The 21,529-nt window shown below is 40.7% G+C and overlaps 1 protein-coding gene across 1 annotated transcript in view; it reads left to right on the top strand.

The window, feature by feature from the left end:
- The first annotated feature begins 16,459 nt into the window (after positions 1–16,459).
- The window catches only part of TMPRSS7 (transmembrane serine protease 7), a 31,153-nt gene continuing 26,083 nt past the window's right edge, over positions 16,460–21,529 (top strand). Inside the window, exons 1-2 of the mRNA XM_065645925.1 lie at positions 16,460–16,561; positions 20,918–21,116. Coding sequence (XP_065501997.1) covers positions 16,460–16,561; positions 20,918–21,116 — 301 coding nt within the window. The remainder of the gene's footprint in view (positions 16,562–20,917; positions 21,117–21,529) is intronic.

Genomic DNA, 21,529 nt, shown 5'->3' with positions numbered 1-21,529 from the left:
CTGAGAAGAGCAGACAGAGCACTGGGTCAGAGCAACACTGCATCTAGTCTGGTGCTCTGCCTCTGGCAGCAGCAAGAGAAGAGGCTAATTAGAGAGAGCTCTTGAGCCCATCCACTTCCTGTGGTTCCTGCCCTTCCTTCTCTGTCAGCATCGTGATTATTGCAATAAGGCACGTTTCAGCAGAAGACAGACCATAGGCCAGTTAAATGTTTTTGGTTTGTTTGTTTGTTTGTTTTTCATCAAAGCTATATTCCCTAATTAAATGAGCTTTCGTTTTTCGTTGGGTTTGGCATTCTAACAGCCTCATTGAAGTTATAAAAACATTGTGTTCTTGCACAAAAAAAAAAAAGAAAAAAGAAAAAAATGCTGGTAACTTTAACAAACTATATTAGCAACAATAGCTAAGTGCTCCAGGAAAGAAAATCTCTACCCTGTGGCTGCCTGACCTGGTTAGTGTGAGAACAACGACAACAGAAAAGGCTAAGCCCCAGGAACTTATCTGTGGTAACCCCTCCTCAAACTCACAACACACTCTTTCATTACCTTAAACCATCAAATTAATCTAGCTGTTAATATCTGGCAGAAGATGCTGTGATGTGTACTTTATTCTGTGGGTTAAACTTAGCCTTCTGTATTCCCATATGATGGATATAGAAATATTAATGTTATTATTCATTAAATATTAACACACTCTGGCCTATGAATGTACTTCTCTTAAAACATCCTTACTACCAAGTTTAGAAATATCTCAAGCTAAGAAGTAACTTAATATAGTACTAGGCTAGTTTAGTAACTAAGTTCTAATGTATATCAAGGCTTTTAGTAGTAACAATGCAGAAGATAGTAATACAAATTAATTTGGCTTTTGGGAGACCTGCATAAGTGGTTTTTATGCAGTAGAGCCCACCTTAAATTGGTTTATTGTTAATATAAGAAAAGCAGTAATGTTTCATGCTGACTTGGTTACTAAACTAGCCTGGTACTATATTAATTTACTTCTTAGCTTAAGATGTTTCTAAACTTGGTATTAAGGATGGGGGAAGGTGTGCATTTATTTCCTCTCCTAGCTATCAAGTTCTCTAAGGCTTAGGGGAGGGTTCCCTCTGTGGATGATGAAAGACATCTCACTTCAGGCTGTGGACTCAGTTTGACAGTAAGTATGAGCTAAGATAAGACCCTGCCTATAATCCTTTTTGAAGCCTGTCTGTAACTTGGTCAGCTATCCCACCTTAAAACTATAATAAAATATTTTTGTGAGAAAGTGCTTTAAACATCCTCTCCCTCAACAGCTGTACCAGAGAAAGCCGCATCTTAGCAGGGTGAACCAGAAACACCTCAAACATTTCTTCAGTTTCCTGTATACATGTAAATTACATTTATTCACCTTCATGGAGGTTTTGAGACCATGATCTCATTATGGACAGTTGCTCAGTAATTTCTTTTTAACATTAAGGTGGCATCTAATGCCCTTCTAAAAGGCTGCTCAGTAGCTGTGTGAATGAGGAAGAACCACATACATGAGTGTGGAATCCAAGTTTATGCCCGTTTATAAGAGCAGAAAGAAAATACAATGAACAGAAAGTCAATATTAAGTTCAGCCAGTTCAGTTAAGCTGGACCTGTAGGACTATTAGGCTAACACAACGTGACATGTTTTAAATAAAAGCTAATGAGGGTCAACGGCAGGAAGAGGCTTCTTCAGTAAATTTTTCTGTAGCATCACTTAGCAATGTGCTGCTTCTGGCAGCATCCCCTGCTGTCAGCAGGGGTGCGAGGAGAAGGTGCTGCTGGCGGCGACGGGCACCAGCTGGCCCTTCCCTTCTGCCTGCAAGCCACCCTCATGGGCTGCTCGCACACGAGCCTCAGAGCATTCGGACCAAGCTGGCTTGTCCTGCTAACTGCTTAGGCCCAAATAGAGCCGCCAGGGAGGAAGGGTGAGGACTCAGGATGTCGGAGTTTCATTTCTATGTCTGTAATCAGTTGCATTTGACTCTGGCTGCATTGTTTTCGCTCATACTTAACAGTGATGGTTTGGACAGCTCACGCCTTAGTAGGATCGGTAATATGGCAATGTCTCCCAACTGGAAATAAGCTTTAAATATCTTGAGAAGGGAAGTGAACACCTTTAGAGGAAAGAAATTCAGACTCTAAGCCTGTTCTGTGACTGCCGTGATAGCTCCTGAGCCAAGGAGTGAGGAGGCATCAAGGCTGCAGGTGTGTGGGCACAGACCCTCCGTCTAGCTATTTTGTCTTCTATAAGCTTAAAAAGAAACATAAAATCTGATTTTGTAATGCACACATAAGCTACTAAGGCAAACAAGCTGTGACACCCTAAATTTAAGGCTATCCCCAAATAGACGGGGAGAGGAACACACAATTCTGTCAGTACGTGTTTTGTGCACAGTATGCCCTTGACTGGAAATATTTTCCCTCTGTGTGGGGCTTGGTGTCCTGCTGAAAAGGCGAGTGACATGGGCACAAAGACAGCACAAGTGACTGCTAGGAAAACATGCACAAGCAGCCACCTGTCTCCACTCTAACAAATAGATTTACCACTGAGGTTGTTCTTCCCACCTGAATCTCCAAAATAAAAATGCCACAGTTCTGTGACTAAGCTCAAGCAATAGAAAACCGTGAGGTAAAATGGGAGGAGGTGGCTGAAAAAAAAATATATTGACTATTGCTATAGCGTGAAAATCATGGTCTTGGATGAAAGGAGATTTTTCTTCTCTCATCTTTCAGTGTTCAACTGGGAGCACAGTGCACGATGCTGTGACATTCAAGTTATAATGCCATTTCTCAGATGCAGAAACACATTTGTCTGTAGTCCTATTGGATTTATAGAGGAAATTCGAGAGATGACCTTTCTCCCTAATAAAATTTCTGTTAAATGGCTCACTTCGGTATAAATGTTACTCCGTTACTGGGCAGGAGTAAATCCCATGCTCTGGTGAGTCAGTGCTCTGCAGACCGCATGGCAGGGTTAATGCCTATGTCTAGCTTCAGAAGCAGCGATGTCCAGAAACACAGGAGCAGTCTGTGCTCTGGTCTGAGGATCTGCAGGACCAGACTTGCCTGGCAAGGGGAGAGGCAGCACTAGCGGGAAGGAACAGGCACCCCCAGGCACATGGTTGTGAGAGCCTGAAGCAGCACATATCTGAGACAGACTGATGACTGCAGGGTCTTTCCAAACTGGATTTTAAGACAGGGTACGCATTGTCATCTTGTCAATAAAGACGTGAGGTGGATGAAAGCTTTTGCGTTTGCACAAAAATCAGCTAAATGCTGTTTCTCTCATTTCTTGTTAAGGCACAGAAAAAGAGAAGGGCGGAAATGAGCAGGGATTGTTTTTAGGTGCAGGTTTTGCATTAGCATCATTATGAGTCAACACTTCATATTAAGTTTCTCTGTATTAGCTCCCACACATAACGTAGATGAAAGGGTAGCTCTGCTGCTTAAAACACACAACCCAAGACATATTGTTTTGACCAGGCCCCTAAAGATGCTGCAGAACTTCCCCCTACAGATGTGCCTTAACGCTCCCGGAGCTGCTGAGCACCCCACCTGGTCTTTGTGAGCTTGGCCCTTGGTGAAAGTGGGACAAAAACACTTCCCCATCTCACAGGAATACAGTCACATAAATGCAGGTCTGGCTTTAAAATGCTCAGATGCCATGGCAACATTAGTTTTCCAAGTGAAAGGGAAAGGTTTTGATGCAAGGAGGAAAAATCAATACTTTGGGTAGCAGTTTGGAAGGTGCAAGTGGGATATCAAGGGAACATGTGCATGTGCCAGGAGCGATCATCATCTCCTGCCATCCTCTGGAGAGATCATTTTCTCTGATCTGCCATGACAGTTCAGATGAATTAAACATTGTGCCACGGTTCTAGTGGTTGTGGTGTTAAATCAAAGAAACATTTCTTGGATTCCCCCTACCTTAGAAGGATATTTGGGAAGATGGGCTGCAACTGGGTCCCCACACAAATAGCAGCTGGAGAAGGTTTTGCTGCTGAAAAGCAAGAGTTTGAGCTACAGCCAGGTGGATTTGATTTCTAGATTGCATGAAAGAACTGCAGTGAAAGGTTTAGGACTTGCCTGAAGAAAGATAAGGTGGGGTAAAAAAGCTCAGGCTCATGTGTAAGCTGAATTGTACCTTGCTTTCCTGTTGTGGGACCTTTCACTGAGGCAGTGTCCCTAAAGTGGCTCAGCATTGGCAGGAGCTGCTGGGAATGTAGCAAAGCAGCTATTAATATTTCTTGACTATTTGTTATTAAGTGCATTTTGTTGATGGAGCTGTTATTAACCAGGGGCAGTGTGGCCACAGCTGAAAGTGAACTGCGTAGGAGTGTGGCTGTGTGAAGGCATCTGTCTCCTGGGCACACGTGGTCCTTGCAGGAGCTGCTGGGGCCTGGGGACAGCTGGTTCACTTGGGACAGGCTCGCAGCTGAGATGTGTTGGCTGCCACTGTGAAGGTCAATGTAGTGAGTTTTAAGGCATGGACCCACATTTCCTAAATTCTGGGAATAGTTTTTCAGATTCCTGTGAGTTCAGTTTAGTTCTCCACCATTTGCATCAATGAGATTTACTCTTTTAGGATTTCTTAGTGTCATTAAAAAGCATTTCTGCTCAGGTCTCAGTAGAGACCCACTGAAATAATAATGTGTATTTTGTAAGTGATTTTCCTAGCCCTGGAGGTCTTGCTTAAAAACAAAAGTTGGTGGTTTTTTTTTTTTCCTGCTGTGAAATGTTTAATTATATGAATCTTTCCCCCAGAAGTATTACCATAATCTGAGCTTTTTTATAAAGGGTCAAATACAATGGCTGGAACAGATATGACTTTATTTTTTTCTGTGTTAGTAAGTCAAGCTATTGCCATAACCTTTCAAAAGAGAATACAAAGAGAATCATTATGTGAAGGTGATTTCTGTGGCAGGTTTCTCTGTGTTCTGGATGTGAAACACCTGTTACCAGTTAAGTCAAACTAAGTAGGAAAAAAAAAGTTGTGTATTTGTAGTAATTGGCTATTTTTCTTTTTTTTTCCCATTACTTCTCTGTCTTTTTCTCTCTCTTTTTATATACTTGGTGTAGGATGAGGATCAAAAGCAAAATTATTGTTTACAGACAGTTTCAGTAGTGTCTGTATTCTGGAAAATGAATCCATGCGTGATTAAACAGTTTTCGTACTGTTTGCTTTTGAAGTGCGAGTTGTGGAATAAAAGCAAGCCATAGTACTGCCATGTCACTGAAGCAGGCTGCATAAGTGAACCTCGCTTTGGCAGGATGCGTTCTGTATTTAAAATGTCTGTTGCCGTGTAATATGATGAGTCCCTTAAGAGCTACCTTCTGCAGTTGCACTGTGAATTGCACTCCCACTGGAGTCAAGTACATCCAGGCAAATTGGATTATTAGCTGGAGATAAATGGGCCCGGGGAGCACTTAATTGAAGGAGTGATGATGCTCTTGCCCTTCAACTAAGTGTAAACGCTGTCTCCTACAAAAGCAGGAGGTATGGAGGTTTCAGTTCTGAACATTGTCTGCTTTCTTCCAGAGGCTGTGTACTGGTTGTCATGAGATGAATCATACACCTTAGCATTCATCTAGAATGAATCTTCAGTTTTGAAAACATAGAATTTCACAAAATGTTACCTTCTTCATAATAATATTGAAACAAAAGGAGCGATTTAGCTTTGTGTTTAGGACAATCTTAATGATATTGTTAGTTCAGTCTGTACTGTAGGTATAACACGCATGACTGAGGCCAGCTGAGAACAGTTAGAGTGCTTTAAACATCAAAACCTTCCCTTGCAGTGATATTTTTAGAGTATCAGAACTGGAAAATAGAGGATGGAAGCAGCCGGATTTCTTTGCTAGTTTGCAATGTCATGGCAGTGAGATGTGAGCCCCAAGCAGAGCTTTGTATGGCCAGCAAGGTCTGCAAAAGACTGAACTGCAGTGGTCGTGACCGGCGTGAGTGAGGGGTGATGCAGGCAGCATCCCATAATGGGCAGACAAAACAAAGGTGGGTTTTTTTGACTCCTGGTCTTCTTGATTAAATCTGAAAAAGGGGAGGGGGCAGGGAACTACCATCCAATAAAAAAGAAAAAACTAAAAGCAAGTATTTTCCGCCTGCTACCAACTTGCCATTTTATACATGTGGTGAGTATTTAGGAAAAAAAATACTAATCAGAAAGTAAATAAATTAGAAGGGTAGATGGGTTTAAAGTTGTCTTTCTAGTGAGCAAGCTTGAAATAACCCATGAAATACAGGGAAAGATGGACAGAACAAAAGATTTTCTCAGGAGAAAAAAAAAAACCACTACTAGAGTGGTGGGGATCTCTGGGAGGGGGAACCAGCTGCTCTATTAGGAAAAGGAGGATCCTCATCATTTGGGAGGAGGAGGAGATGAATGACCTCTACAAATGGAAATATAAACCAGTCAGATTTGATGTCATCAATACCACTCCTTCTGTTACCACAGGTCACCAAGGGTCTCAAATTTTGGTTGTCACTTTGGTCAAAGTTTGTATATTCTCAGTTAATATTGCTAATTTAAAACCTGTATATAGCAAGCGAAGGTGAAACTCGTCATCTTGGCTGAGAACGAGCGAAGACAGATCTTTATGCGCATTAGTGGGAAGTTGTTCATAGCGGAGACCGGTAATGTACATTGCTTAAAGAGAACGGGCATTTGCTTGTTTACTTGGCGGTCTAAAAATAAGACTGCACAGCAAATCACACGTGCTCTCTCCAAAACCTCACCTTTGCACAGGCAAAGCTGCTGTACTTGGATAAGCTGTTACCTTGTCTGCTGGGAGCTACTGATCTGAAGAAACAAAAGACAGTGTTCCTGCTGAAGTCTTTTTATTGTGAGATGGATGAGTGTCTGTCCATCAAAAGGAAACCAGGACCTCCAAATAACAGCATTTATTTTAAAACTCTTTTGCTCCTTGGAGTGAAGAAAATTAGCTCCAAAAATAGCTCATTATAGAACATTACTTATGAGGTGGGCGCTTGTAACTACACTTTGTCCTTTCAGATAAAGGCTGTGGCTATTGCCATTTGCTTGGTGTTTTGCAGAATGAATCACGTTTCCTCCCTTGGGTTTCATTACAAATGCAAAGCACTTCTGAGACTTATTGTGGTGTTTGCAAGTCCTTTAAAATCCTCAGGAGGAGGGGTGCACTGAAAATGTGGGTCCTTGAAAACTACAATTTCTGTAATCAATTTAAACCATAGGAACCATGTTGTATGTACAGTTCACTCCTCCCTCTCATCCCCCCTTCCCCCATGAAACAGGGAAATTGGAGTCTGAATCTCTATTCTTTAAAATGTTACTAGAGAGAAGCTTGAGAAGTGATCAGGCTGAGACAAGTTTGGAAATTTGGTCTCTTGAACAGGATCCCAACGATGGATTTGGTTCAGTGTAAGTGTTTAAAGGTATCAGGGCCCTTATAGCTGCCTCCCTTTAATGGTTCTGGAGGAAAAATATTGACAGCTCTGCATGTCACTTGCAAGATTAAGAGCCAAGACATCATGAGGCTGCACAAGATCCTAAGCTATGTGAGGAGGGGTCCAGGCTATCCATGTAAAAGTGTAAGCATATTTTGTCTTGTTTGTGTTGTGATGTGGTCATGGCAGTAAAAACCCTTAGGAAGGTGGCTCTGCCAACGTATCAGATGATCCTAAATTAGCTCTCCCCTCCTTTTGACTTAGCAAAACACTGTGAGGAATCCATCTTGCCTGTTAAAATAAATCCCTTACAAGTCTGGACAGGGAAAAGACAGGAAGATGACCAGCCAATGTGGAAGTGGATAAAGGGAGTTCCCTGTGTCTGAAGGTCAAGGCACACAGACATTCAGCTCTGCTCTGTTACACGGAGAAAACGCAGAGTCTTGGCAGGTTCTGACATTACTGTACACAAAGGATTTAGTGTGGCGGTTTTATCCCATGCTTTCCAGACAACAAAGGATACTGAAATTTCACTGTGGTAGGCAAGTGCAGCTCATGTGACCAGTTATCTTCACTAGGAACAGTACTTATACACCTGTGATGTCCTCCTGATCCTCAATACCGATCTTTAAACAAATCTCAGGTGGCTTTCCCAGTTTGGCAAATTGCTGATCAGACTCTTTTCCCCAATGATCCTGATTAGCTTAATTTGCTCTTTTGTGAGGTGATTTGCACTAACACTGGGAGAGTTGAACCTTCTTGAAAGAATATGGAGTATGGCGTGCTGGGTGGGAAAATCCAGTATTCAAATGCCAGGTAAAGCTTTTGTTCACAGAGTTGGCTCAGGTGATGTTGCTGTGAGATGTCGACTGATGGAGCTGGGTAACATGATGGTGCCAGAGGAAGGTTCACAAGCTCTTTCACTGGGGCTGTATGGAGACCCAAGGGCTGGAGGGGGTGCCTCTCTCTGCTGAGCTTCCACGAGGTAAAAACAAAACAAAACCCATTTAGCTGCAGTTCAACCTATGGTAACATTTTTCTTTTTCAGTCAGGGCCTTGTGATGACATCGTAAATGGAGCAGACAGGGCTGTATCTCCCTCCCGTTAATAGCTTTTTGGTTCTTGCCATTTCATCATGTAGCAATGAATGCTTAAGGGCACTGCCATATGCAGATTATGACCATCCCGAGCCCTTTGAAGTCCTGCTACTCTAACCAACATACAAACAACAATCTCTGTAACGCAGAACCTAGAAGCAGGCAGGAGAAACCAATGCAGCTTATGTGAATCATGGTAACAAGTTTTATATTTAGACTTTCTTTTTCTTTTCCACCAGTCCAGATCCTCTTAACTTCTGCCTGTTATTTCACTGCTTTCAGCCCAGTGGCATGAGCAGATATTCAAACTGGTGATCAGGCCCTAATGAAGATGGCCCTGAAGATGAGATAGAGCCTGCAAATACTCAAAGACGTCAAGGTCAGAGGGGACTGCAATGACCTAGCAGGAGCAACAGGAGCATCTCTGAAAAAAAGTTTGAACATGCGACTGTGCAATTTGGTGAGCAGGACTCAGTGCAATTCTTGGTCAGTTGTATTCATTGTTAACAACCCTCACTAGTGGTTCATCTTGACTGGTTTATCTGTGCTTGAGCATGGTTTTTATTCTGAGCACCAGATTTTCTTTTAAGGTTATCTGGTTGCATTGCTCTGCCTCTGCCGGCACTTAAAATTTTCTTTGCCTCAGTGAGGACCCTGCCAATAACAGAGCTATGTAATTCAAATAGTAAAAATCCTTTTGTTTAAACTTTCCCTTGTCAAATTAACTGGACTTTGTCCCTCCCTGTCAAGTATGGTTTTTTCAGTTCTTGAATTAACCTCTGTAGGTCTCTTGGTTACCTATCAAAATTTTTGGTGGGTGAAGGATCAAAACAGCAGTGTCAGTTGCTTCTAGAGGGTGGAATGTCAAGCTGCCCCATAACCCCTGAATGAGGAAACTGAAACTCCAAATTCACCAGGCTGAGTGAAACTGCTTGTTTAACACTTGGAAGTGCAAATAATCCAACTCTTTAGTAGGAGGTTAATTCAAGTTACTTCCTTTAAATACAAAAGTTTAAAAAACTTGTTCTGCTCGTTAACAGTTTAAAGTTGTACATTCTTGCTGTAGTCTGTCACTGCCTGGATGGTAACATCACAGGACTTCGAGATCTGACAAAGTATGGATAAAAGGGGCACAGGTAGACTGATTGCCCTACTGAAGTCTTTTAGGTGGGAGTAATGAAGTCAGAAAAAGCTCCATTGTAGTGGTATTTTTTGGTTTGGTTGGTTTTGTTTGTGGTTTTTTTGTTAGTTTCTGGGGTTTTGTTTGGTTTTTGTTTGTTTGCAGTTTGTTTGTTTTTGTTTTGTTTTCCCCTCTCCTCCTATTTAGAAGATGATCAGTGACATAGAAATCAGGTGAAAGGTAAAGATGGAATGGAAGGGGCATGGGTAGGTTTTTGAAAGACAGAGGAGGGAAGACAAGGAGTTAAACTTTCAGTGCTGGTTTTCTTCCAGGCTAGCAAAGATATTTTCTGCTTAATTGCAAGGAAAATGCAACTGTGGAAAGGCAGGACAAGTATATTGCATCAGCATTTTATAGGGAACTTAATCTGTGGCAAACACTGGGGCTAGGCTGGCATGAGGTTTGCAGAGGCCTTGAGCAGTGAGTGGTGTTTCCTGGGGGAGACACTGCGATCCTGCCTACATGACTGAGATCTCTTTGGTTCACTTGCACTAAACAGTAGCCTCATTTCAGCTGGCCATCCATTATGGCAATTGAGTACTATGAAAGTATGCGAAGAGAGATGTTTCCCTGTTTGCCTGTCATGTGGCACATAAGGCTTGATGATAGAGGATGATCCTATCAATGGTTACATATATCTCAAGGGTGGGGGTCAAGAGGATGGGGCCAGACTATCTTCAGTGGTGCCTGGCGACAGGATAAGGGGCAACGGGTACGGATTGAAACACATGAGGTTCCATCTGAACATGAGGAAAAACTTACTTGAGGGTGACAGTGCACTTGAAGAGGTTACCAATAGAGGCTGTGGAGTCTCCTTCTCTGGAGACATTCAAAACCTGCCTGGACACATTCCTGTGTGATCTGCTCCGGATGAACCTGCTTCAACAGGTGGTTGGACTAGATGACCTCCAGAGGTCCCTTCCAACCCCAACCATTCTGTGATTCTGTATAAGGGAGTATCCATTAATCATAGCAGCTTCTAGGGGTCTTAGCTTTGTGGACCAATGCTTTTGGACAGCACTGCTCACAAGCTGAAGCCTTAAGGAACTTATAAATTTAATCTTTGTTCACTTTCAACAGGGCATCAGTTAAGCACCAGGTCACCAGCTGAAGTATGATTTGCAGGGAGAAGCACAGACACATTCATCAGTAAGAGTAAGTGCTTCGACTTGGCTTGTCAAACTCTGCTCAGGCCTGACTGAGCACTCTGATAGATGGGAGTTTGCACATCAGCACATCTAATCACCTGAAAAGCTACAAACATTGCTTTTGCTTGGCTGAAGCGCTGCCATGACTTGACTTCTGTAGAGGGTGCTATCATTTGCTCTAATGCTAGCTCAACTGGGTCAACCTCATTATCAAGGAAACTCTATCTTTTTAATATATTGTTCGTTTTATTTGACATACAGCACATTTCCTAGCACTGTGATTTTCCTAACAAGTTATATTTATTCTAGCAGTATGATTCATGTGCACTGGGTCAATATTACTTGCCTTGTTCCCTGCCATACAGAGCTGTCCAGTTTCATATAAGCAAGAAAGAAATTGAGAGTAAAATTAGCTAGTGCCCCAAATAAGAGGTAAGTGGTGCAAGACCATTAACTGATGAAATAGCAGGGCTTGTCTGTCCCTAAAATGTCACAGACTGACAAATAGATGCTATGGCCAAAAGATGTGCTCGCTTAGCCTTTTTGTTTTAATTTAAATTGATGGGGGTACAAATAATTAAGCTGTTCTCAATCTGCATAGGCGAGGCAAAATAGCTCTATTAGTGCTCAGGGAGGCTGCTGTGCAAGGCTGTCAGTGGCTTCACTTCAGATGAAATGCTGTGTCAATGGCAGATATGTATCGTGTCTGGATCTTTGAAGACAGCTCAATTGCCTATAATTTCCAAGATAATTTTGTCTCTTGGGAAACTATTTTGTTACATTGGAGGCTTCTAGTGCATGGTCAAGGATTGACAAGAATCAGAAATTAAGTAAGAGCTCAAGCAGAATCACAGAATGGTTTGGGTTGGAAAGGACCTTAAAGATCATCTAGTTCCAACCCTCCTGCCATGGGCAGGGACACCTTTCACTAGACCAGGTTGCCCAAAGCCCCATCCAGGCTGTCCTTGAACACTTCCAGGGATGGGGCATTCACAGCTTCTCTGGGCAGCCTGTTCCACTGACTCAGCACCCTCTTGGTGAAGAATTTCTTCCTTATATCTGATCTAAATCTGCCCTTTTTCAGTTTATTTTTTCAGAAGAAAAATTAAATATGAGTACTGTGATTTGAAGCTACATTTCCAGACAACAAAGGTCTTGAAGGCAAGCGGCATGGTATTCATTCAATGAGGGAGGAGAAAGAGGTTCAAAGTTGATACTGAAACATAAGTTAGTAGTCAATTATTAATAATTTAGTAATCAATCGCCACCCACTTACATACTTTGGTAAAAGCCTCATTTCAACTTACAGTTTCATCTGTGCTGGTTCCATCTCCTGTGATGGAAGAGATGTATCCAAAATGTTAATGATTTACCTGTGTGTATGCAGATCTCTGCAGACTATTAATAGCATACCAGTTATTCTTAATACGTGCTTTTTGAAGGTATAGGTATTTGACCTTTTCTAGGTTCGAACTGAAGCTGAATTACGAATTTAGCTGTGTTATTAAGAAGTGCAGTCAACACCTTTTCTTACTCTGTTGGAAGTAATCTTGGCTGTAATTTGAAGAAATTATTAAAGGGATAAAATATGCAATTGTACAGTGTTAGTGTCAGCTCTGAAAATTGATTGATTTAAGAAGATTTATGAATGTCTTCTCAAGTGTTATCATAAATCACCATGGATTAGTTTTCACAGATCTGATAAGACCTGTGCTTTGTCTGAGTTTTGATTAAAGAAAAACTGAAACAAGCAGTATGTGAGAGAATTTTTATATGTACCAAAATCAGGTTTTGGCAGAATTAACTTTGCATTGTGTATGGACATTTCTTCCTCCCAAATTTTTGTGTAGCTTGTTAGACGTTGCTGCTTCACAAAGGGAGATCCTGAAGTACAAACAAACTGTCACTTTTGATGTTCGGTTTAGGAAAAAATGACATGCTGAGGTTAGTAGCTCTCTAGAGTGCCCCGAGGTGTTATTGGGTTCATGCTGGCAAGCTGTTTCAAGGCTCCTGTCAGATTAAGCAGCAAGAAAGACTGTCTCTGAATGATGATGGAGGAAGCTTTGGTCAGAAGGGAAGGACTTCTATTATACAGAGAGGATTTTGTAAATGTTAGGTTTGTTGAAGTCTAAGATAATTACCTCTTCTCTATCTGTGCTCAATGGTGAAAGCATGATATATCTTCTTTGTCTTGGATGCTTCTCTCTTACCATTGAGTATAGACTGAGTCTGGAAAACAGAATTGGACAAGAGGAAAGCGCCTCAAGTTGCACCAGGGGAGGTTTAGACTGGATATTAGGAAAAAATTCTTCACGGAAAGGATTGTCAGGCATTGGAACAGGCTGCCCAGGGAAGTGGTGGAGTCACCATCCCTGGAGGTGTTTAAAAGGCATTTAAACAAGGTTCTTAGGAACATGGATTAGTACTAGAGCTAGGTTAGGTTATGGTTGGACTTGATCCTGAGGGTCTCTTCTGACTGAAACGATTCTATTCTACATGCCAGGCTGCCCCTCGTTGTGTGTGGGTTTTGGAGAGAGAGAGGGGGAATAGAAAAATCAGGCTGCCAAACAGATGTGCATGAGGAAACTACAGCCTTGAGAGAAAATGGTGCAAATAAAACCAAGTGTCACTCTCATTATGTGACTAAACCGAGAAGTATGTGATTTGTATCAGTGGATTTTGTAGTAGTAGGAAAGCATGAAGAGGTGAAATTGGTCTAGAAGCCATGACAATGGCAAGAAAATAGGATGCTTCTGAAACTAATCAATATAGGTGTTATATTGATTTGAGTCAGAAAGAGATAAGAGGCATGCTTTGATATGCATTACTTGCGGGAGATAAAATCAAGCTGCCTAATACCAAGCATACCAAGTAATGGCTTAAAGTCCGTGGCCCTTGCAGGTGGACCTATATGAAAGCACATTTCTCCATAGAGCTCAGAAATGGAATAATGGCTAATATTAACTTTTCGAGCTGACCTGGACTTGCTGGTATCTGTCAGGGGAAACAGCCTGTGGTTTGCATTGGCTTCAGATTTTTTTAATCTCCAGACTTTTTTTTTTTTATATAGGGAACATTCAATTAATGAAACAGAAGGAAACAACAGTCCTCACTTTCATAAAATGAATATATTCCTATTGCGTTTCTTGTTTTATTTCAGTTTGCCAACGTCTTTATTCTTAGCTTTACTTGGAAACAGAATGCACCTGTCTTGAAAAAAACCTCAAACTCTAACTTCGTTTTTTAAGAGGAAGAGGGGAAGAAGTCAGTACCAGGTACTGTGACATTGTTGTGGGTTAGCGGTGGCAATCAGCCAAACTCCCACCCAGCTACTCAGTCCCTCTCTCCCCTCCTCAGCAGGATGGGGGAAGAAAATGGGAAGAACAGGAAGGAGAGAAAAATAATGGTTTGAAATGAAGACAGGGAGATTACTTGCCAGTCACTGTCACAGGCAAAACAGACTCAGCTTGGGGAAAATTGACTAAATTGGTTGTCCATTAAAAAAAAATGCAACTACTAATTTGGGCGGTATGAAACAAAAAGACAAACATTGAAACAACACTGTTCCTCCCTCCTCTCCCAGGGTCAGTTTTGTTTCTTCACTCACAAATCCTCTACTTGTGTGGTCCACACCACCCCTCAAACCCTGAGTAGGAAGGGGGGGTTGTGGTCTGTGGTTTCTCTCTGCTGCTCCTCCTTTCCCACTCTTTTCCATGCGCCTCAGTCCTTCAGGAATATCCATCTGCTCCAACGTGCTCTCCTCCATGGGCTACTGCAATGATCTCTGCTCTGACACCTAGAGGACTTCCTCCTCCATCTCCGTATTTTTTTTCTTCATTTATTTATTTCATACAAGCAAGCCCTATACACCCTATGTACATGAAAGGTGCATAATAGTGTTATTTATCTCATTGAAGGAATGTAGATAACTTCCATCTCAGTCTTTCTGTGTGATCTAGAGAAAATGGCATATAATTTTCTTACTAAGTTTAAAGCACACATTTAAGACTATACCTTTTGATTGACTCTTGTTGCTGTTTCAATAACAAACACCATGGTTATTTTTCTCTTCTTTGAAGAAAATATGTGAAGTTAAATAGCTGAAGAAAAGTGAAATCTGGAGGTAACTATTCTTCCTCAGATTATAGAGGATTTATTCAATAAACAGGCAAAAGATTTTGAGTACTGACAAAGGGAAAGTGGTTTTATGTACAATGTTCTTTTAATCTATGGACCAACTTCTTGAATACCTTTTGTATCATAGTAACTCCCTGTATGCAGTATAGTGGAAGGTTCTTCGGGATTACATGAATTCTTTAAGAGACCATGATAGTCTCCAAAAACTTAGGTGTAATTAAAAACAAATAGATAAATTTGGAGTTGTAAGCAATTATATATAGTAATATGGAATAAATTAATAGATTTTCCTGTGCTACTAAAGCATTAATAAGGCCCAGAGCTTAAAGTATCACTTCATATGGTATAAATACCTTGGAGTTCTAGAGTAAATAACAAACAATGACTGAGGACATAAATATTGTGCTTCAGGCCGCAGCCAAAGACTAACACACAGACAGTAAATATTTTCATTTACAAGTGCATTATCTAACTGTAGCATCTTTTGCCTTGTAGTTGAAGTCATCTGTTGCTGGTTATACCCATGGAGCATAGATTGTGCCTGGAACTCACCTGTCAGGAGGTCTGGCTGCATCTATTCTATACCTCTACACTACTGTGTTGCTGAAGTTTTATGATTGTTAGCTTGGTTTCATATCTTCAAAGATAAATTGATGGAATGTAGTTTTGTCTTTTTCTTTTTTTAAAAAAAAGTTGACATTTGTCCAGTGCCATTTCTGAAGCTGACCCCAGTAAGGCATTGAGATTGCTCATCGCTTAAAAGTAAAGACAGCTCTATAGTTAGCATCCATTGAGGAAAGTACTGGTTTACATCCTCTATAAATATTTAATTACCAAAGAAAATAGGATGGAACTGTTATGGTACCAGTGACTTCCTGCATCTGATTACAAAAAGGATTCTCAGTTTGAAGCCTGATCTATTTTAACAATAGGAAATATGTTACCTGGAGCAGCTTATTTCTTGGTTACAATAAAAAAAAGCAAATTTGAGTGTTCAGAAGGTATGTTACGAAGTTCTAGAAGCGAGTCAAAATGCCCTTCTTGGTTTGCAATGGTTATCTGCTATTTGCAGCACTCTTACTCAAGGTACTTAAATTTATTTTGCTTCTTTCAGTTTGCTCTCATATTTACATTTTACTTGCTACTTTTCTTGTTTACGGAAACTTATTTTGTGAAGTTTTAATGATATGTAGGTTTTAGCACTGTGATTTTGTTTTAACAAGTTGGAGTCTATTCCGACTTAAAAAGACTATGAAAAGTCTATTTATTTAGTCTGACTTTTATGTCTAAAGTTACTTGACGGCAGCCTCCTAATATTCACAAAAGAGCAACAGGGCAGATGCGATTACAATCGGAAACTCGTCAAGGTAAACTGATGCCTCTCTTGGTTCTGGACATCGCTGTTAGCTGTTTTCAGCTTCAGAAGTAGGAGTAGTGCCTGGGAAAAGATGGAAGACTCTTTTCCAGCTGGGACAAGCAATAAAATTAATTCTGCCGGGATGGATGAAAAGAGTGATCACCCAGCAGCTAAACCTGAAGACGAACTAAGTGTAAGTAGATGACTTAAGTATTCTTGATTTCATACACTTCTTGACACTATTAGATCTCTTATGATCTAATTATCAAGTATTAGACTTAACATCCCAGTTGATTTGTTATACCTTTTGTGTTGTCAACATTTGTTTGTATATCTTCAGGATTGTTAGTAACAAGTATTTTCAGATAACTGAAATAATGGGAATATCAGTGTGATAATACAAAAAGCTTATATTGGTGTCATGGCAGCACATTTTTCCAAAAATAAATCAATTTCTAGGCAAGAAAGGCAATATTAGAGTAGGTAAAATGTTTTGCTTTTCCCTGAGAAGATACCAAAGAGGACTATTGTGTGAGCATTAACTCATGACAAAGTAGTAATTAAATAATTTAGCGTATGGTGATAGTCAAATTGCAATTTTAGCTGGAAACCAGTTCTAGAATACAAGAACTAAATTGCTGTAGAGACAAAAGCTGAATTAAGAGCTGTGATCCTTATTGAAGGAAGGGAACAGCCTTTGTTTTTTGTACTATAAAGTATTTATGGTAAACCAATGCAACCTGGAGAAATACTTAAAATGTAGAGCATAACATTCAGTATTCCTGTGAATCCTGTGTAACAGAGAACTTTGCCATGCAAGCCTTGATTCATGAAGTGCATTTTTAAAAATAAGGTTAGAATTGTGGTAGATGCAATGAAGACATTAGCTGTTTCAAATGCATGCTTACAGTCCAGTTATGTCAATCTTGAACAATATTTAACAATCTTTGGCAGGAACTTTGTATCTAAATTTTGAAGAATAAATCTGGTTAGATCTACAACCAACAAAAGGAAAAACTTAAATATAAAATATTCTTGGGAAAGATTGATGAAAAGGGCAACTGTCCTCATTGATCCATAATGGTCCAAATTTCAAATGTCAGAACTGAGCATTCATTGGCCTGTCTCAAGCTGTCCTATTGAACACCTGAGTGAATAAGGAACTTGACAAAACAGAACAGAGCTTTATACAAAAAGGCAATTTGGTTTTTGTCCTTATACAGAATTGTACTCATTAAGTTTTTTTAAAAATACATAAGACTGGCAAATTGAGTCTTTCTTGATAACATGCAAAACAAGTGCAGTTAATTACCTAGATAGAATATATGAGTCCGAAATCTTCCAGTTCAGTGTTTTCACATTTTGTTTGAGGAAATAGTAAAGTGTACTACTAGGTCTTATTACTCTGCTCATTGTTACTTATTACTAATTATTCTTCTTGAACTTTTTATTCTTTGAACTTCCTCAGCTCTAGGTCACCAGCCATTGTATTTGGCTACGAGACTGGCAGGATATTTGATGTTGTTTATGCTCTCTCTGTGAGGATACACAGAGTTCTCTTGTTGAAGGCATTGTCCCACTGAGTTTTGAATATCTCCAGGGATTAAGGTTTCCTGACCTCTGGGCATGGCTCAGGTGCATGGCTCTCATGATTAAAATTTTTTTTTTTTTTCTTTTCTCCACCTCCACTCCCTTCCTCCCCAGCTGGAATTTCCCCTGCTACCATGTGTGACTATTGTGGCTGTCTCTTTGCTGTGTACCAATGAGAAAAGTGCAGCTCTGCCTTCTCCATAACCCACTTTAGGTAGGGAAATCTATGATTAGGTTTACTCACACTGACTATACCTTCTTGTCCCCAGCTGAACAACCCCAGCATTCACAACATTTTTGCTGTACATCATATCCTTCAGCCCCTCACCTCTTGGTGGCCCTCTCCTGGAGTCACTCCAGTTTATCAACATCTCTGTTACACTGATGGGTCCAAAACTGGGCACAGTACTTCAGGTGTGGCTCTACTAGTGTTGGGCAGCAGGAAACAACCACTTATTGTAGATTACTTCACAGCACTGTTTTTGCAAATGACTAACTATGCTTGGCATTTCCTGGGCATCAAGCTCCATCAGCACATAGTTTTTGTAGCCACTGTATGAAGCTTAGCATCTCACATTGATAACTCAGTGCAGTTAACTGAGTACTTCCTGAGTTTCATAGTCTTCTCCTTCCTCAAGTGAAATATAGTTAGCGGGGATGAAAAATCAGTCTTGTGTCCACACCTTTTGGTCTACAACAGACCACACACTCTTGCAGTGTACCTTCTGAGAGGCTTCAAAGAATGAAATGCTGGTAAAGAGCCCGGCAGCTCGTTGCAGCCGTTCTCACTGCCTACCCCTTATAGCCATGCAGAAGCTGAGAAAGATCTACTGAGCACAGAGAACAGCCAGATCTGCCCAAGTCAAGGTCTGTGCTCTTGCATGCGCATCTGTTCTGGCATGGTTGTGAACTCTTTGGTGTATTTCTGTGTGGGCACTGAAAGGGACAGGTGATGGGACATGGGTATGTCTTCAGCAGAGTGAGACTACCTGTACCATGAACAAATCACACACCAGTTACCATTGGACTTTGTCAGAGATTCCTGACTTGCATTGCTGAGAGGTGATGTACCTCTGAGTAGGTCCTAGACCACAAGTGGCATAAAATCAGCTGTGAGGTAGTGGAGACCCACTTTGAAAATGAATTAAGCTGTTCCAAAGATGAAGACCAAAACAAAAGAGCTTTTTGCTTATATTCAAGATGGCGGAGTTCTGTTTTATTTTTGTATATATGAAGTCCTGAGCCAGGACTTTTTATCTCAAAGTCTGTTTTGTGCTTCATAGAAGTCTTCTCTACTAAAACACTTGCTGCTTATTGCTGACTGGTGTTTGTCAACACCTCCAGTCATGGAGAACCCACAACTTCCTATGGCAGCCTCTTGAGAACTTCCCTCTCACTAGCATCAACATACCTTTGGAATAATTTTCCTGAGTGTTCTTTATTGATGTAGCAATATTAGGTAACTTATGCTATAGTTGTGATATAAGGAAGATAAAAGTTGGCAGCGTTTTTTTTTTTTTAATATAGTTCTAATTCTAGCAGGGTATCACAGCTATACCTGTGTTCATACTCAGTGCATTTGGTTATTGATGCCCTGAGTGGTCCAGGAATTTGTCAGCTAACCACTGCAGAGACGAAACAATGAATTAACTTGAGAAAAGGTGGTCGAACCTCTAGCTGATCTCGCAATGAAGTATTTGACTGTCACAGGAGATCTCCAAAAGGAAATTTTGTGAAGTCCCAGCTATTTCCCCAGGCAGCTATTGCTGTGCCTGCAGCATCTGATAGGCATTATTTGTATGTTTAAGTGGGCTGATTATCTTCTGCAGAGGAAAATGTGTGGGGGAGTGCCTGGTTCAAACAGACTTTCCAGAACAGACCAAACTGTAGATAGATAAGATACTTCTAGAAAGTAGAAACTGCTCCTGCAAATGTAGTAAGTGTCACATAGAAGTCTTCTGTACCTAGGTAAGATGTTCAGGAGATATTTTGAATCTAGCTTTAAAAACTTTGGACTGTAGTTCAAAATAAACTGTCAAGGTGCTGGATGTTCAAGTGACGACCTTTCCTAGGTCCCATCCCAGCATGACCTGTGCTGTGTCCTCCTGTTCATAGGAGGGAACCTCTCAGAGGCAGCTGGACATGCAGGAGAAGGCTGTCCATACCCACTGTTCCTCATCCTGAAAAGAAGAGGGGACTTTTTTCTGAGGAATGAATGGGTTGAGCCCCCTCGCATTGGGATAGTTCTGGTTTGAGAATAAATTTTTTGTTTTGGGAATAGCAGTGTCATTTTGACCACAAGCTGGGAGGTGTCTATACACCTGTCTCCTGGTCCCTTAGCAGGGAAATGACAAGCCATTGTATTGGAACCAGGACTGACTATTTTACCATCGTGCTAACCCCTCTCTCCCACTTCACACAAATGGAGGAATGAATGGCTGAATGTGTGTCTGCTTCAGCACCAAACATGCAGAAGCATAGCAAAGGTTTGGGTCATGAGACACCTTGTTGGGTTATGTTACCAAGCTGCTGTTGAAAAGCTGTTGTTTGGCAGTACTTGTCTGTGCATACATCTCAGCTGCAGACAGCACAAGGTAATCCAATGTTGTGTACCCTCTGGTCTACAGAGGGCTAGTTTACACTAATGAGGTACGCACAAGGATATTAGCATTCATTCATATAGTTAATGCTGGGTAGTTGTTGCATGTTGAGCTGTTATCCTATGGTATGTTGTGGTTTACATCCTTATGCATTAGAGACCGACTCACTGTTATAGCTGCAAGTGTCTGGAAGAAAAGAACCTGAATTTTTGATTGGAGTCTTAAATTGCTACTAAGTTAATTATAGCTGTGGGTATGCCATAACAGACAAATATATGTGGGAATCTCTTCTATTTGTTGTTCAGCCAATTGCTTTTAGAAATGTTCCACACTTTTTGCTGTCTTTCACCTTGTTTTAGGTAGCCAACATCTCACTCCAAATGGTAGCTGCAGAAGATAAACTGGCAAAGAAGATTCTGGCAAGGAAAAAACATGGCAAACTGAAATTGAAGAAAAAAGATAAATTACTGTGGAATTTTCAAAACAAAATAATTCTCTTTACCCTCATTCTATTCATTTTAGGAGTTGTAACCTGGACATTACTATGGCTCTTCATTGGTGAGTTGCTAAAAGCTTATGATGATTTCATACATTACTGTCCCCAATAAATGGCACTTTCAGTAGGGCTTAAGATCTTGTCCTGAAGGCTATTTCTAAAATAAACATAGGCTTACTTAAATGAGCCCTGAAAGACTTTGGGTTGTCTTTGTTAAGACTTAACAAGTAATTAAATTATAAGAGCAGACATAGCTGCTGGCTTTAGGAAGTGTGATTTTTTTTTTTTTTTTTTTTTTAAAGTGTTATGCAAAACTTTTTTTTAATGTGATAGTTAATTGCATAGACTTGACAGTTTCTATGAACTTGATTCCTCAAAAATTATGACTTTTACTCTGTTTCTTGGCCTGCTGAAGGTCGAATAAGTCCTTTGTCTCTCATGCAGAAGAGATTTAAAGAAGTTACTGTGTCTAATA

Source organism: Caloenas nicobarica, chromosome 1, assembly GCF_036013445.1.
Source record: "Caloenas nicobarica isolate bCalNic1 chromosome 1, bCalNic1.hap1, whole genome shotgun sequence".
Classification (NCBI taxonomy): domain Eukaryota; kingdom Metazoa; phylum Chordata; class Aves; order Columbiformes; family Columbidae; genus Caloenas; species Caloenas nicobarica.
Note: the sequence above shows the minus strand (reverse complement) of the source record. Positions and strands in the feature narration are given on the sequence as shown.